Source organism: Trematomus bernacchii, unplaced genomic scaffold (assembly GCF_902827165.1).
Source record: "Trematomus bernacchii unplaced genomic scaffold, fTreBer1.1, whole genome shotgun sequence".
Lineage (NCBI taxonomy): Eukaryota > Metazoa > Chordata > Actinopteri > Perciformes > Nototheniidae > Trematomus > Trematomus bernacchii.
In genome coordinates, this window is record NW_022987313.1 from 3,323,429 (window position 1) to 3,341,188 (window position 17,760).

A 17,760-nucleotide genomic window follows, 5' to 3' on the forward strand; every position below is an offset into this window, starting at 1 on the left:
TTCCACAATAGAATAGATCCTGCCAACCTTAACTCTGCATTGAGTCCTTGATACATGGAGGAAACCTTATAAGAAGCAGTAGAGGTTGATCTTTAAACTCATAAATATAAACTCGAATACTAAATATTTTTGGCTGAATGTATAGATTTCCTTGTTTACTGGTTGTTATGGTAATGCCTACACAATAAGGAAAATACAATTACTGAAATAGGAAGTGATCTTAAAAGAAAAATCTGTCAATCCGAATAGGTTCTTTCCTTTATTGCTTTTTAAAATGTCATGCATTATATGAGTGTTGATGCAGCTTCAAAATGTCTGTATTTGTTCGAACAGAAAAGACAACAAAAAAAGCAAAGAGAATGTGCATTTGGTAATCTATTCAATTTAAAATTGTTATTGTTAGGCAATCCAAATCAGTCCAGTCTATAGTTTGGTTTGAGAGCAATCTGCTAAGAATCAGTAGATTATTAAAAACAATACATTATTTTAATAAAGGTAAGGCCTTCTACAAGACGTGATTATTTTCTTACTTCACCTTAAAATAATGCATTTTAACGTTTTTTTAGAATAGCTGCAGGTTGGCAATAAGTCATTCATCAGATAGCATTATTTGTGCAGAGTGTGTTGGTACTCTTTCATCTCCTGTTGGTCAGAGAGCATAGTGAGAGATAAAAGGTCAGGGGTCATATTTAAGGGTATAGTGACAATTGAGGGTTAATGGAGCTGGGCGAGAAGGTGATGAATGAAGCTGGAGACCTCGGTTTGACAGCAATTTGGTTTGAATTTCATTGTGAGAAACGGTGAGGAGAGGTTTTCCCTATACATCCAGTTTTGCACACACAGAAAGCACTGGAGTTTATTATCATCATGCATGGCCATTCCTGTCTGTCTGGGCCAGTAATAGAAAGGGGGGAGGGGAGGATGAGTGTGATGATGTTGGTAGCTGTAGGTTGTAATGCTGGCAGATCATTAATAACCCCCCGATGCTGCGTTTTCCCCAGAGATAGACACGAGCAACTCAGACAAAGCACATCGACCTGGGAATTAATACCAATTTACCTAAAGAGGAGACAGATAGAGAGTGACAAAAACATGAATTATATTCTTATTTAGGGAACCCATAAGGAGAATTTTATAAGATAAATAAGAGCCTATGCATACTATACCAGTAACAGAGTTTTTTGTGGGGTAATTGTATCAGTTCAAACAGGATGTAGTGAAGTACCCGTGAACTGTGTGTGAGCCTTAGGCCGAGATGGTCATTTGGTCACACCATCACAAACCTTATAATGGCTCTGTGTGCTGGAATCTGACCGGCAGACAAGCTGGAGGTAGGGAGGAAACTGCAGAGAGAGAGAGAAGATCTGGAGGAGGTTAGAGGAGGTATGAGGGGTCTATAAATAGAGAGCTGCTGAGGGGGGCACAACAGGGAAGCTCTTTAATTTTTCAGTTGTTTAAGTGATTCTAGATAATGTATAAAGCTTGTTCACCCAGCGACTGGTGTGAATTGGAATGAAATGGAAAACATTTTTCACAATCTAACTTTGGCTAATTCGCAAAAAAACACAAAATACAGCTAAACCAAAGTATTTCACACATTTTGATTTAATGATAGCGCTAGATAAAAAGTCAGAGGAACACCAAACAGGAACAAGTAGCTCACTGAAGCCTAGAGAAGGCGTCCTTAAATTATTTGTCACTAGTGCACCATAAGCAATAGGTAGACGCTACCATTTACCGATGACCCCTGAACGTCTCATATGCAGGCTCTCATATCAGCCTTCGATAACAAATGGTTACGGTTTGATAGTCTACAAATGCATGTATTCTTCAGAAAACTCAAACGAAAGTAGCGCTATAAACGTGTTTGATTCAAATGATGTCAAAATGAGCAGAGGGAGGCTTTTGGAAAAATCATAGCAGCATCTCGTGTGTGTCACATGCACCGTTATCACAACAAACATCTCTGTCCATGCTTCAAAACAACACCTGAATTGAAGGAGCTGTAGTAATACTGTAAGTTAGCATGGCAAGCTAAAGGTATTATATTTCTGAAGTGTTGTCATGTGCTTTGTGCGTCTTGCTAGCTACAGGCTGAGCTAGAAGGAGTTGTGTATGTTTTCAAAGCTTTGTGGCTCTGCATAACCATCGTTTTGGCTAACTGTGACATTACTTTGTAAATCCACATTGGCTATACTTTCTGTGGTGTCTATAACTTAGATTGTGGTTGTCTGTTAAGTGCTTTTTGTTAATAACTCACGTATGCATTGTATTCGTTTATTCTAAATTCAAGTTATTGATTTGTATTTGTCTGCGTTGTTGTTTAACGCTAAACAATTTAATTAGCAGGACCACCGTGATTTAAAATGATGTTACGTTTGTATTATCCTTAATCTCATTATTTATAGCCTAGTTAGCTATTTAATAAATACATTAGCACTTGCTATCATGTGAGTCATTGTTGGTCAGTAGGTGCATAGTTTGCTGTTCAGAACATAATCACCTTTTCTCCTGTGGTGGTTAAATCAAGTATAGCTGGTGGTCATATAATAGCTTTCCTTATCCTGAATCTCACCACACAGCCTATGTCACCAAAGTTTAAACAGTTCATCCTGAGGAGAGAACCTACCTGCCAAACCATCCATTCATAAACAAGACGTTTTGAAATAAACATGTCAACCTTAGGCCATGGGGAAAGGTTAGGGAATGAAGAAATGACAGGGTCCATCCTCTGGGAACCATGATAGGCTATACACAATGTTAGTGCATTTCAATAGTTGTTGAGTTAATTAAGTCTGGATCAAAATTGGTGAACTAACATACGGAGGTCTCTGTACTGACTTTTTCACACAGCTACAGTTACAACAAAAAAACACACAATTTGTGTTTTTTAGCCTTTGTGGCGTCTTTGTAATTCTTTCAATACACATTATTGTATTTTTATGTGTTTTGTTGATTTTGCAGTAAGACGATAACTCTAATACGTTTAATTTGCTCCCTTGTAAAATGTAATAACCATGTAATAACTCATGAGTTTTAAAGCTACAGCCTCACATGGTTTGGTATGACCAGGAGCTTGTTATGTGCATCTTCATTTCTGTCACTGAGACTATAGTTTATATTTGGCAAAAGCCAGCAGTGTTAAACCTATTTATCTAAAATTCATTCAGACATTCTTCCCCTTAAGCCTTACATTCAGCTAACCAGCAGTGTTTATATATAGTGCACTGTATGTGTGTGTGTGTGAATGACTTGTGACGGGTTAACTCTACAGCCTGGGGCACGACTGATTTTCTATTATCATTATTGGTTGTGTGTCAGATTGATATAGTACAAGGAAAAGACAGAAAGAGATCAAAAGATAGGATAAGTTAAATGAACGAGATGAAAGTGGTCAGGGAATGCTTGAGGCTGAGGGACCATCTGTTGCTAAAACAATTCATTTCCAGACCTCTGCTGCTCAGTTCATTCAAATGCACATCTGGTGTCCCTCAGAGTCTTCTGGTGCTCAATCTTCTTCTCAGGCGTTGGTCAATTTCCAATTTTGTCAGACGAACAGCCCCTAACCCCAAATATATTGAATGTACCATGACATTAAAAAGAGAAAAAGCAGCAAATCTTACAACTTTGTCAGTTATTGAGTTATTTTAAGAAAATAACACATTCCTTTCCTTCTAGCTTCAAGATAGTTTTCCTATTTTGTGGATGTCAAATCTAGACTTGAAATACTTTGACAGATATAGAACAACCCTAATAGGTCATTTATTAATTATGGTAAATTCACATTTCTAAATAATTTGTTCATTGTGATATCATTTACACCAGTTGTTGATGTCTTTCAAGACTTCATGGTATTGCACATTCCAAAACAATTCTGTGTTGCTGCAAAACACTAAATTATACACATTAAAGGGAGAGCATGGGTCCATGTCCTGTCCCTACAGTACTTCAGTAGCTTTATTGACTGCCTCCTCTTCTTCTTCTTCCTCCCTTGTTTCCTTTTTAGTCCCCTCCTCTGTTATGTTCTGCCCCTCTTCAAGGGTTGAAGGTTGGAGGTCAGTGACTTTGTGAAAGAAGGCTTTGTCTGTGTGGAAAGGTCTCGGAGAAGCACACTTCCTCTGACCCTGAGTCACCCCCCTCCAACATATAAATACACACACATGCACACATACAGATGTCAAGCATTGTTGCTTCACCTTACTAGAAAGTCCAGATGTTGCAGCCTTTTTCTATCATTACACACATCTGTTCACCCATGCACACTTAACATACATTCATATGTGACTATACTATGTTAGGGTCAAAGGTCTGAATAAGCTGGAGCAGAAGTAGTTTGGATGGTGTGTTGTTCTTTGGCGGAAAACCTCTACTCCGGTCACCAGGGAGTTCATCACTTTATGTAATAAAATACTACTTTTCCTACTGATATCAATGCTTAACTTCAGTCTTTGTGTTTCTTTGATCCAGGGGGCCCGTGTTTGGGTCAAAGAGAAGGAGCAACTGGTTCCCGCTACAGTCAACTCCTGTGGAGATGGAACACTTGTCCTCACAACCGACTATGCAGAGGTAAGAGCTGCGTACACACACAAAAGAACAGCGACATTACGCTGACCTCCTAAGATAACAGCTTGACTCTTATGTTTAACCTGCAAGACATGTAATGCCTTTGTTGATGATCTGTAATGTGTCAGATTTCCACAAAGTCAAAGATATAGAAAGATTTGAGTTTTACAATCCAATCACTCCACATAGCGTCTCTCCTGCATGGCTATAACAGTGTTGCTAGCCGAAGAGGCAATCCCACCCTACAGGAGGTTTTTTTATATATATATATTACTGTTTGTGGATGCTGCCTTTGAGAAGCCACTGTGTTCTCTCCTTTATGCAGGTTTTAATTAAACTGTGATGATAATATTATTGTTTATCACAACACATAATACATATAAGCAAATTGCAAACACTCTACACATTCAATTAGTTTAAACAGTAAACGGAGCCAGGATTTAATGACTGTTTAGCATAACCTGCAGCATGGTGTAATCTGTCATCTGGACTGTGCATTAGTCTTCAGATGAAGGTCAGAGTGAAGGTGAAGCAGCTGTGCAGGTTCATCCTCTCCTGCTAGGATCAATAGAAACTCCTGGACATGATGCTCCACTTTCCTGCCCCAGTTCTTTCTTCCTCTTCCTCCTCTTTCTCCTCATACATATGCAAGATTTATCTCTGACACACATTCAGCCTCGAGAGGAGAGCTAGAATAGATGAAGAGAATTATGGGAGCACAAATGCACATTTCAGGATGTCAGGAGTGCGTTGCCTTTAGTTGTTCTAAATGGCAAAGCCAGACGGCCGCTCCATCCCTTCAATTCCAAAACCCCTGTCTAAGTAATGTAATTAAATGTTTAAATCTCATTATGAGTGTGTGTTTTCTGTATCAGAGCAAGGACATGCACACGTTGGATTTAATGTTTTTTTGATGGCTGATGTGTTTGGCAAACACGTACAGTACACCCACAAACACACACATGCGCTCCAGTTGGCGCTTGGAGTTTAGATGGAGCTAATAATAGACTTGGTTCTTTGGCCCGAATTCAACAGTCTCAATCCTTCCTTTATACCCTCAAAGAACATCCACATCTAGGCTGTCCTTTATAAATGTACAATGAATTCATGTTGGCCTTTCAAACATAAAATGGCCAAATGATGCTCGAAAAGCATGGTCTTTCTGATAAAGCTGCTTCTCTCTAAGGCACAGACGGGCATTTCCCAAAAAAGAGGATTGGTTATAGAGTAGCAATTCTCTTCGCTCTGGATTATGAATGTCCTTTACCTCCCCCACCCCCACCCAGCTCTCTCCTCCTCGCTCTGCCCCCCCCCCCCTCGCTGCTTGCTGTTGGTGTTTAAATGTTAGCTCTGCAGGAGGTGGTAAATATTTGATAGAGAATCAGCAGGACGGAGGGTATAACTCTGTTACAGGACCTGACCCATGCAAACTGTCCCAGGCTCTCCATCACTCCCTGGTGCTCTTTTCCTGCTTCCCATGATCATAAATACATCTCTAAATCCAATGTCCAAGGAGCAGCCCTCGAGGCATTTTAATACTCGCTGCAATGGTGGCTGGTGAAACAAGGAACTTTGCAAACTGTAACAGGATGTGGCTGGTTTTACTTTCTCTTTACTTTCTCATATTCTTCATCCAGCTGCCATGTCTCTCTGGTTCTGTATCTACAGGCCCTGACCCAGTTCACTTCATTACCATTTCTGGGTTACAAATGCTGTGGCTGCACAACTAAAAGCCTTCATGTCAAATCAGCACAACTTGAACTACCAGGGGTATACTGTATGTGCGAGCATTTACATCATTCATAGTCATGTTTTACTCTCAGTGAATTTGCATGAAACAGACAATATCATAAAAAAAGATGTTCTGTAGATGTTATGCTGGCAGGCTATTGTTTTATTTCTTCTCATGACAGGCGTTTGTACCTACATACAAATTGATCTTTCGATATTTTGAACAGTAATTGTTTACTCTAGAAGCTATTCCAGTCTCATTTATTGTGTGACCCACACTCACCACACACTCTTCTTTTTTTTGTATGTAAAGATGTGAGAACTTCTTTTGCAAAGGTAGACTTCCAGGGGATATAATTGACAGATGTCTGAATCACTTCTACTTTTCCATTAATGTGAAGGAGCTGCATTTCTACTCAGAAAACACACATTTCCATCATTTCAATCTTTCTCCTGTGCAGGAAGAAGGATTTAATTTGTGGCTAGGAAGGTAAATAAATCAGTAAAACATAAACTAAATCTTATTGGATCAGCAAACCACCGGATCATTCATAAATATTTCATTCATGATCCAAGGCTTTCTCTTTCCCTTTTAACTCTGTATAGCGTACTGCATTGAGAATGTGATTAGATTACTTCAGATTAGAGCAAACGTTTGTTAACCTGTGGTAAAACTATGTCAGCAAAGCACTTGATATAGATAAATATAGAACAAAAAGAGGTTATTAAGATACTTTAAATATGAAAACATAGAAACTACAGGTAGCGCACTGTTATCAAAATCCAAAAGAGCTCCTACTGGCTTTCCTTTTATTCTCATAATCACTTTAAAAGCTTCACTATTTTCACACTAGCCTGTTTGTTGGAAAAAACTAATCACCAGATTAATCATTATTAAAAACCAACAACCCTAGATGATGTTTATATCCCCAGCTTTGTAATTAAAACCAGACACATTTAGGCAACTCTGTGCCTGACGGAGATCTCCCTGGTTGCCATGGATACAGCACCCTCTTCCTTATATTGGCTATAATTATGACGTCTCCATGTACATCTCATTTACACCCACACAGGAATGTGTTACACATGGGGAATAATGTAAATATACAGAAGTCAGCACACACCTGCTTCCCTGCACTTAGACAACACACACACACACACACACACACACACACACACACACACACACACACACACACACACACACACACACACACACACACACACACACACACACACACACACACACACACACACGTATACACACACAGGTTACGTTAGCCATGAGTTATGGACAGTGTGTGTTATGTGACCTGGATTTCAGTAGCTAGCGTGAAAGGGGTAGCGAAAGCTCACGCGAGCACTGAACATGCTGCAGGGATGCCTTACTCCTTCTGCAAACACACAATTGCTTTAGACTTGGACACACACACAAAAAACACTCTGTTAAATGACCTGAATGGAAAGTGCAGCAATTACGTGTTTTGTAACATTTGGCTCATAAACAGGCGGATGTTGCTGTGTGATCTCCTGACCCACATTCCTCTATTTCTAATCCTCTGAGGACCTGATAGTTACTCACTCGCTTAGTATCAAATAATGAGATTAACTTTGGGACACACACACACACATGCAACCACCCCTATCTCTCTCTCTTGCCTCACCTTCACCGTCTCTCTGCAGTGTCCCTGTATCTGTGGGAAATGAAGCAGAGATCCCCTTTGGGGCAGGATGAGTGTGGGATGTTGAATCTTGAAGGAGAATGACATATGAAGGATGTTATACACACAAGTGCTAAATGGATGCTGTGGGGCAGAGAAGGCATTGGAGTAAAAAGAGTTAAAGCATGTGACTAACCTTTTTTCTCCCTAAAATGTACCAAGATCGGGGGTAGAAGAAACGACAGGTCACTTGATTTTGGTGTAAATTTGACAATGCACTTAAGAAGAAACAATCAGGCTTTGTTCTATCATGTGTTCATAATTAACTACATAAAGCAAAGCACTATCATTTGTATATAAACCACGTTATTGTGAGCCAGGATGTGCATGGCGTCCCGTAAGGAAGTCGGTGATGTAGTACAAAATGAAACAAAGTCCACGTAGGGACAGGGTTGGGTATGATCACCAGGACCCAGGAGATAGATGTCAGTGTCCCGTGTGAAACCAAAAGTCAAAAGAGCTTTCTAAAATACTTTGGTTTAAAGATACAAGTGACTTGGCCAGCACTTCTGGCTGCAGCTGCCCTATTTGCTTGTAATATACTCTGATCTGAGCGGTCAGATTATATAAAAATACATCATCAGTGTTCCCCAATCCTAATCTGACCCAATGAGGTCTGCCAGCTCTGATCCAAGGTCAGTGAGGGAAGCTGCAGGTGCATAGAGAACTGTGTGATACTGTATTTTACACTGAATAGACGTCTGCAGAATATATAGGTCACTGTGCCCACAGCTCTCTCTCTCTCTCTGTCTCCATGCTCTATCTGTATCTCTCTCCTCCTCACTCTGGCTGCTGCTAATATGTGAAGTCAGATGAAGAGGCTTGTATCCTCTGGCTCCCCTCCTGAATCATGCAAAGCAGCTTCAGATATCAGAGGGCTTTACAGCAAGGCCGCTCTATGCATTCTATGTGTGTGTGTGTGTGTGAAAGTCCGTTCACACGGGCAAAGTGGGGTTAAGAATGCAGGTATTTTCCTGCAAAAGAGAAGCAACCGAAATATGTAAAAGGGAAGAAGCTGTGTGACATATTCACATAATGTTGTCAGCAAATCTCATGAAAAGAAAGTATGGCCATTCTGTGTATTTCTCTGTCCGAGATTCTAAATTCTGTGCCAATCCATGCCAATACTTGTAGAGAAAATTCACTGGATATGTGAAAACTTCAAATCTGCTGGTGCTACTTGAGGAAGTGAGAAGAAGTATCAAGGGACACCAAATATTCTTCTTCTGGAGACCATGAATGTCTTTACAATTGTTCATGCAATTTTTTACATCATTCTGAAGTAAGTTAGTTTCTCCTGTTTAAGCAATTCTCTTTAAAACTACATTACTCAGCCAACAATATTAGTAATCTTTTAAAAAACATGTTCAATAACATATTGGCTTGGGGTGGAGTGGCATGCAAAGGGTAGATAACTCAATGAAATGTGTCTCTTTATTTGGTTTATTTGTGACAAAGGAAAATCCAGAAATACCACATCCTTTAAGGAATTTCCTCTCCCGCACTTCATGTCACTGAGAGATGTAGAAGAGAAAATCAGAGTTGTTTGCTTGTTTGTTTATTTACTTCTACATTGCTCCCCACCACTCTCTTCATCTCTCCCTTTCAGACTCTTTCTTAGTGTTTTTCTCTCATTATTCCATGTCTTTCCTCAGTGCTTCTCTCAAATAATGAATTATTGAATAAGCTGTATCCCATTTTAGACTCTCTGGGTATAGTCAAACTTAGTGTGTGTGTGCACATAAAGTACAGTTAGTCTGTGTATGTCCCCCTTTGTGTAAATGTTCGCCAAGAAGCACAGAAAGTGTGTTAAAACCCACCACAGGGCAATGGAAGAAGAAGACGGAGACAATTGCAACAATCTTTTTTTTTTCTTCCACTTCAGCTGTGTTTTTTTCCTCCATCACTGACATACTTTCTAACTTCATAGCAGTCCGTCCTCTCTCATCTGCATCTGGGTTTTCCCAAATGGTTTTTTATGGAACGTCTCTCCTTTATCTGTTGTTTTAGGCATTTATATTTGAAAGCAGCTTTGGCATTAGAAGCAATTGTAAAACCCAGAACTGCAGCTCAGGCATTTATTTGATTTAATCTTGTAGCTTAATGACGTTTATTTTTATTTTTAGAAAGACCACTTTTGGAGATTGACCTCTCTATATATTTTCTTTTTAAATTAATGATGCGATGTCTTTTATTCTAGGTACTCAACGTCAGTAAAACTGGACCTTTACTGCAGTGATTTTTAGCATTATTTAAAAAATATCTATCATGCAAATTCCCCAACTTGATGCAGGTGCAAAACTAAATCCCTTTAAGATACATATTGGGATATAACTAACATACTTGAAGACATATGGGTCACATCCTACATCTACATCTTTCAGATAATACAATTTGGATACAGATATATCTAAAAAACACTAAACAAAATTGACATTGACAGTCTTGTTTCCATACTAACCCGTCTGATGGGAATTTACACAAAACAGGATTTCAGCTATAAGAAGCAACCTAATAGTAATACCTTCTAATAACCAACCTGAGACACTTTGGGGACATTGTCTATTTAAAAAAAGATGTCCAACAACCACAACTATGCATTTTGACCCAAGCCTTCATTTAAATGTTGAGAGGAGCCCTATCTTTTGTTCAACTATAATTTACGCTGGATTGCAAAAGGCATGCTTGGCTTTCTGATTGACACGGCTCTCAGTAAGTCTTCAATTACAGCCAGGGGTCTCAGATTGAGCCATTTAGGCATCAAGTGAGTCTGTGTGGGTTAGCACACAGGAATCAATGTACATTAGAGACACGGATACTTTCAGTTAAAAAAAGAAATAAGCATGGAGAGATGGAGTAACAAAAGGGAAGTCTTAGGATGGCGAAATATGAGAGGTGCAAAGGCAGAAGGGATACGGGCAAAATAATGAAGGGTGGGATGATGTGAGGGAGGAAGATATTGAAAGAACAGAGAGAGAAATGACAGAGAGGGGGAAGGGATACAAAGGGAGAGTGAGATGAGAGACATGAAGGCATGCAGAGAGCGAGAGTGGGAGAGAGAGAGAGATTTAATAGGGTGAAACATAAATTGAAAAGTCTGATAAAAGTAATGGACTTGGTTTGATGTAATTTTGGGGAAATTCAGTTCATTTTTTGTCCTCACAGATTTAGCAATACACCCTGGTCCAGATGTAAACAGTCAATATGAAAGCATCCCTGCATGTGTACAGCTTTCAAAGCCATGACTAACAGGCATGTTTATGCATGTCATCACTCAGACAAGCATGTCATCGGTGCACATCACACACATTGAGAAGTACGAACACGTTAACACACACACAGATTTCAATTATGCCAGGGGTCTTGACTCTTGATTAAAGATTGAGAGTCACAGGGGAGATAAATTAACAAACCTACTCGGGCGAATCAGAAACAAGCTGTCAACACAAGATTGACATATCAACTTGCAGGCAAAATTGTTTGTTGTTGTTGGTATAGCTATAATTATACAGTGAGTACATTTTGATGAACTTTGCTTAAAACCTAAATATTACAAACACTAGCTTAAATTAAATGTTTGAAAATGGCAGCCTATTTGAATTTTTGGCCATTTTCAACCAGTATTTGCAACTGGTAAAATAAACATGATCATATATTTAATATAACAACAATTAAAGCGCTTATGGTGATTTTATTCAATACAAAAAATAGCTTGAAATTAACATTACAAACTGACAAACACGTATATTAGGCCTAATTAGAATAAATAAAATGTAATTTTGAAAAGGATAAAAGTATTGATTGCATTAGAACAAATGTTATTATAGCACTATATGGATCAAAATCATCCTCATGATATTGACCCCGGCTGTAACACTAATATATATAAGTAATTGTGCTTGGGTAGCAACATGTCAGTGTCTTAATTTAGCACCAAGGTTGTAAAAAGGTCGAGACAAAGAGTCAAGTGGACAAGGTCATAGTGAAGATAGAGAGCTATATAAGTTATGCTCTCTCTAATGGAGGATGAAGGATAATTGGGTCATTTCATCACAGCTGAGTGAGTAGGGAAAGGTTAGTGAGGCAGTTACCAAAAGAGCATCCACTCAACGTTTGTACTTGTAAGACAGGAGAGAGTAGATTAGGAGTGCAGAAACTACAACATATGACACACTGGTTTCTATTTGTTGGCTATAAACAACATTTTACGTGCGGTCATGTTGTTACTGAGTTTATGTTGCCCTATAGAGAGCTGTCTGCACGCAACAGCTCCGTAGAAGACTGTGTTGCTGGAGTGAAATAGATTTATTTAAGAACAAGATGTCTGAACGCCTACAGCGCGCCCCTCTGCCACTCTCAACAGACTCCCAACATCTGTTACGGCAAAACACACACACACACACACAAGCACACGCACGTGCGCACACACACACACACACACACACACACACACACACACACACACACACACACACACACACACACACACACACACACACACACACACACACACACACACACACACACACACACACACACACACACACACACACACACACACACAGGATGGAGGCTGGCTGTGAGACTGCGCTGACATATTAACAACCAGTATTGTAAAGGTTTTCTATTCTTAGGCAAGTTGATTTAGCTGGAATGAATGAATGACCTTTATGCTGCGATGAAATGACTTTAATTATCTGTGTGTGTACAGTATGTGTGTGTGGATGTGGACCATAGACTGTATAGAAACTGGTTCTAGAAAGGGTGACCTCACAGATTGTTATGCAGATTAAAGTTTAAAGCCTTGAATTTGGCATTTTTGGTTCACATTTGATTGTCACCATCTTGGTTTCTTGGTACCAGAAGTGACACAAGAGGATGGCGAAAAGTGCAACATAATGCTGGACATGACCTTTTGAGACACCTACAATGTTACAGTTAGATTTCTGAATGAAAACACACTGTTGAAAGGGTTAAAGTTGTACGATGAAAACACAGACCCCCAAACCAGACAACACTGTTCTAACTAGCAATGCCCAATATACCCTGCTTTGTCGTCTATTTTACTCTAAATGATTCCATAACTACAAAATTATCATTATTCTGAATTAAAGCAGACTTGAAACTACCGATTGAGACCGTAAACTCATGTTTAAATGACTCAGGTAATACATCAAGTAAGATGTAGGGTCAATTTGTCATAGACTTCTATACAGTGACAGTCAGACCTACATTATAAAGTCGCCCCCTGCTGGCTATTAGCGACTCGGAGGTTCTATTTTTAGACCTGGAGGTTGCCACTTGCTGTTGATTGAATGCATCAGAGAAAGATCATCCTAGCAGCGTGTGTGTGTGTGTGTTTGTGTGTGTGTGACAATACATGAGATGCTTTCAGCTAGGGCTGTGCGATTATGGCAAAAATCATAATCACGATTATTTGGGTCAATAATTGATATCACGATTATTAAATACGATTATTCATTGACTTTGAAAAAATCTATTTATTGAACTTTAAAACAAATACAAATAATAATTTGAACAGTATCTTTTTAACTGTTGATTACCCTGAACATATAATTCAACTGAAAAACCAATACAAAAATAAATTATACATTTAAATAAATAATATCAAAATAATAAATACCAATAAACAAGATCAACAAATATTTTGGAGCGCACTTCCCCAAGCTACTAAACATATATAAATATAATAAATAAAAATAAATGAGACCAACATTAATTAGATCAAATATGTTGCAGTGCACTGTCACAACCTAGCAAAGCAAAATAATTGTTTTTTTCGATTATGTTGTTTTCGTAATTGTGGCAGGCCAAAATCGTAATTGCGATTAAAATACGATTAATTGCACAGCCCTACTTTCAGCTGTCCTTCCTGCCAGATTGGATCTATTACTCTGTCTCCTTTTCTTCCACATTTCTTCTTCTTATTCCCCCCACAGATGGCTTTCTTCCTGTCTTGTCACCTGCTCTCCAGTTGCCATGGCGATAGTTGACATAGATGAGACCGGGGTCTTGTTAGCACAAAGCTCTGTGTTCTCATCATGTGTGTTTTTCGTCATGTTGCATCATAATTACTCTGTTCATGCTTAAAATGGAAAGACCTTACAGTGTTAGCATTGTCCTCCTCACACTGAACAAGATTTTATTATCCAGTTGGCATCAATACCAGGTTGACAACTGTGTGGCACAAGTGTTATATCTACTTCAGAGGAGGTTTTGTGGTGTATTTTACTTTTAGCACAGACACTGAGAAGTAACACCAGCTTAAACGTTATGCAGTTTATCTAATTGCAATACAAAACAACACACTACCCTGGTGAAAAAACCAGCTAAGTTGACCAGCCTGACCAGCCAGTAGATAGGTTGGCTGGTTTAGAAGGGTTTTGGACACTTTAGCTGGACAGGATGGCTGGTTTAGCTGGTTTAGCTGGTGCACCAGTTCAAATGCAAAGCCTGACTGATGACAAGAGCGGGAGACTTACATTTTACAATTATATTTGTAATTAATACCAGAGCAGTGTGTACATAGGCCCTGTACGACATGCAAAGAACAGATAAAATCCCCTGACAGACTCACACACTTTGGTGATGTCTTCATCTGATAATGTTTCATTTTTTAGCAGCAAAGTAACATTACTCAAAATATATGTCGGACCCAACTAATTTACAGTATGTTTTGCATCTCCTCAACAATGGTCTGTATCATTGAGTAGAAAAAAACTGTCCCTACAATTTCAGGTAGATTAACACACATGTGTAAGAAAAGTTTACAATGAAGCACCCTCTTTGTGTTAAAGGTGGGGTAGGTCATTTTGGAGAAACCAGCTTGAGTGCGCTAGAATTTGAAAATACACAGCCGGAAAAAATCTGCCACTTCCTTACAGAGCCCCTCCTCCAACACACACGAACGAGCACATGACCAATGAGGGCACGAGATAAGTTTGTGCACAGATGGAAAGCTGACAGGCAGGTAGGCCATCCAGTTATTTTAGCCGGGCCGGCTAAAATGATTGGTCGTGCTTTTTACAGTACTACGGCTTCCACAGATGACATTTTTTTATGGATTTTTTGTCAAAGCACTTAAGATATTCGTTAGCTGCTAACTGTTGTTAGCTAAGACAACTAGCTCTTGTTAAGGGAAGTAACAATAGCCTCCTAGCAAATGTAAGGTTAAGTTAACATTAACGTAACGTTGTAAGAAAGCAAAACGAACCGTCATGACTGATTGTCCGTCATCAACCCTGTTTTGTGATTTTGCACTGAGATGGAAATGATGTCACTCATCAGCATTTTGTTGACCCTGATCAGTGGTTGTTGGTGACTGAGAATTTGGTTTTGGCGTTACATGACAGAAGAAAGTTAGTAACAGAAAGCTTTCTTAGCTATTCAAGACAATCTCATATTATTTTGTATCTCTCCACCCTCGTATTTTCAAAAAGCAAAAGACCAGAGGCTGTCAATGCCAGTGCGAAACCCAAGGTAGTTTAAAGGTCCCATGTCATGGCCATTTCTACTGATCATAATTCCATTGTTGAGGTCTACTAAAATAGATTTATACTGTGCAATTTTCCAAACTCACATTGGTTTCTCATACAGCATCTCTGTAAAGTATGTGTATTCACCGGTATTCACTCTCTGTCCTAAACGGCTTGTTGGAGTTCCTGCCCCCCCCTCCCTGTGAGCCCAGTGTGCTCTGATTGGTCACGCGACGTGAGAGGCGCGTTGCTGCTCGCAGCTGCTCGTGAGGAGCAGAGGAGCAGCGAGACACGCTTCCGTGTGTGGCGATACAGATACAGAACAAGCGAAACTCATCCTGAGCACACACAAACACTCACAGCCGAAGTAAAAACAATAAGTGTGGCTTGATATTGAATAAGAAAAAGGTTTATAACGCTGTGAGCATGGGTCTGCGGAGAGCATTTCTCCGCGATCCCAACGTAGTGGCCCGAAAAACGTTTACCCATTTAAACAGTCGTGGTAGATACCTTGTTTGTTTTAAACATCATAAATACACAAACAACAATGAATACTTAGAGGTTGTGTACCCGAATCTCCCGCTGGTCCAAACAAAGTAGGAACAGCATCGTTCTTCAGTGCCCTAAGCTGTACATATCCGGCTTGAATCGCTGAAAGGTTTGGGAAGCTTTGTTTCGTGAAAGGCTGGCAGAGGGTGCGGCCATAGCTCTGGGCGTGGCTACTGGGTATCCCTACGTAGCGATACCCAGGAAGTAAATGAGAAATCTGCAACGAGGCGTTTTGGGGAGGTCTTTTCTGTGTTAGAGTTTTACTCCCTACAGGGTGTACTTTGAGGGTTTTTGACTCTGCAGACCGTTTACATGTATAAAAACCTTCATAACACACAAGGGGACGGGTAATAACCGGAAAAGCATGACATGGGACCTTTAACTTTGCAGTACCAACTTTCAAAACTCATATATCCATGGTCAAAGATGAGGACTGGTTACACAGTATTTACAGATTTGTGAATAATAATTTAACCTTGAGGAAGAATAAAGTTGCGCATGCCTAAACTACTGTTTAATCAGCAGAGCTTCCTATCTTGTTTTGAAAAGTTTTGCGTGTATAACTGCAACAAAATCAGGTGTTTTCTAAGGAAATAGTACTACTGAAATATGTTATTGACGCAGACAAGAATGTAACACATGCAATGTAATTTATTTGTCTTCCAGGTGTTGTACCTGCAGCAGGCGGAGATCACCAGGGAGCGGGTGTACGCGATGCACCAGTCCAGCATCGATGGCGTGGAGGACATGTCGGCGCTGGCTGACCTGCACGAGGCCGCCATCATGCACAACCTGTACCAGCGCTACCAGAAGGATAACATCTATGTGAGTGCATTCAGATAGATGTGTGTCTGTGTTTGTAAGTATGTGTGAGAGGGTGGATGCACAGCATGTTTATGTGGTGATCTGCCCCCCTTTTCCTTTTCCAGTAATCTTTACATGCCTGAGGTTATCACTCATCCACTCCCAGTGGAATTAGTAAGGAGATGGAGAGAGAGACTTATAAAGTAAGAAACAACCAGCACACAAAACTCTTAAGTGTTGTAATCCTTAACCTATTAATCCTGGGTGATTTGGTGACAACCAGGGACAAACAATTACATGTTTGCAGCAAAGAAAGAAACTGAAGGCCTATTCACTCGAAATAAGTATGCATTTTTCTTCTATTAAAAAAAAGATGTGTATGTTAATACCAAGTATTGTGGTGCTACAGATCCATCCTTCTAAAGAAATGAGAAGAAAATGTTTGTTTTGAACAGATGCTCACAAAAAATCATCCCATAATCACTTTAATATATATTTGAATTAATATAAGAATAATGACACAAAAAGAGACATTCTCTAAACTATCGTGAATCGTAAAGCCATTGCAATAGCAGTCAAAATAATCTCAATCAGTCTTTCAGCCCTAACAAGTGACTATAAACACATGCATGATTCGTGTTTATTTCTACAGTAAATCCAGTAGATGAAGCATCAAAAGCCTTGTGTCTTTTTCAGATCCTATGACACACTCATCACAATAAAAATTCATATCTGTGGTAATTTGATTATATGTTTGTAATGAATTGAAGCTTTAATAAAGCATTTCATTCATGACCATTGATGGTGAAAAGACAATAATCTCTTTTTGAGGTCATAAAAAGGATATTGAGCTCAATTAAATAATAAATGTTGCTCTTGTTTGTTGAGTTGAAAGT

The 17,760-nt window shown here is 39.4% G+C and overlaps 1 protein-coding gene across 1 annotated transcript in view; it reads left to right on the forward strand.

Moving 5' to 3' along the window:
- Positions 1-717: 717 nt before the first annotated feature.
- myo10l1 (myosin X, like 1) overlaps positions 718-17,760 on the forward strand; it is a 35,911-nt gene continuing 18,868 nt past the window's right edge. Inside the window, exons 1-4 of the mRNA XM_034123901.1 lie at positions 718-760; positions 1,321-1,373; positions 4,468-4,566; positions 16,727-16,885. Of these exons, the coding sequence (XP_033979792.1) occupies positions 718-760; positions 1,321-1,373; positions 4,468-4,566; positions 16,727-16,885 (354 nt within the window). The remainder of the gene's footprint in view (positions 761-1,320; positions 1,374-4,467; positions 4,567-16,726; positions 16,886-17,760) is intronic.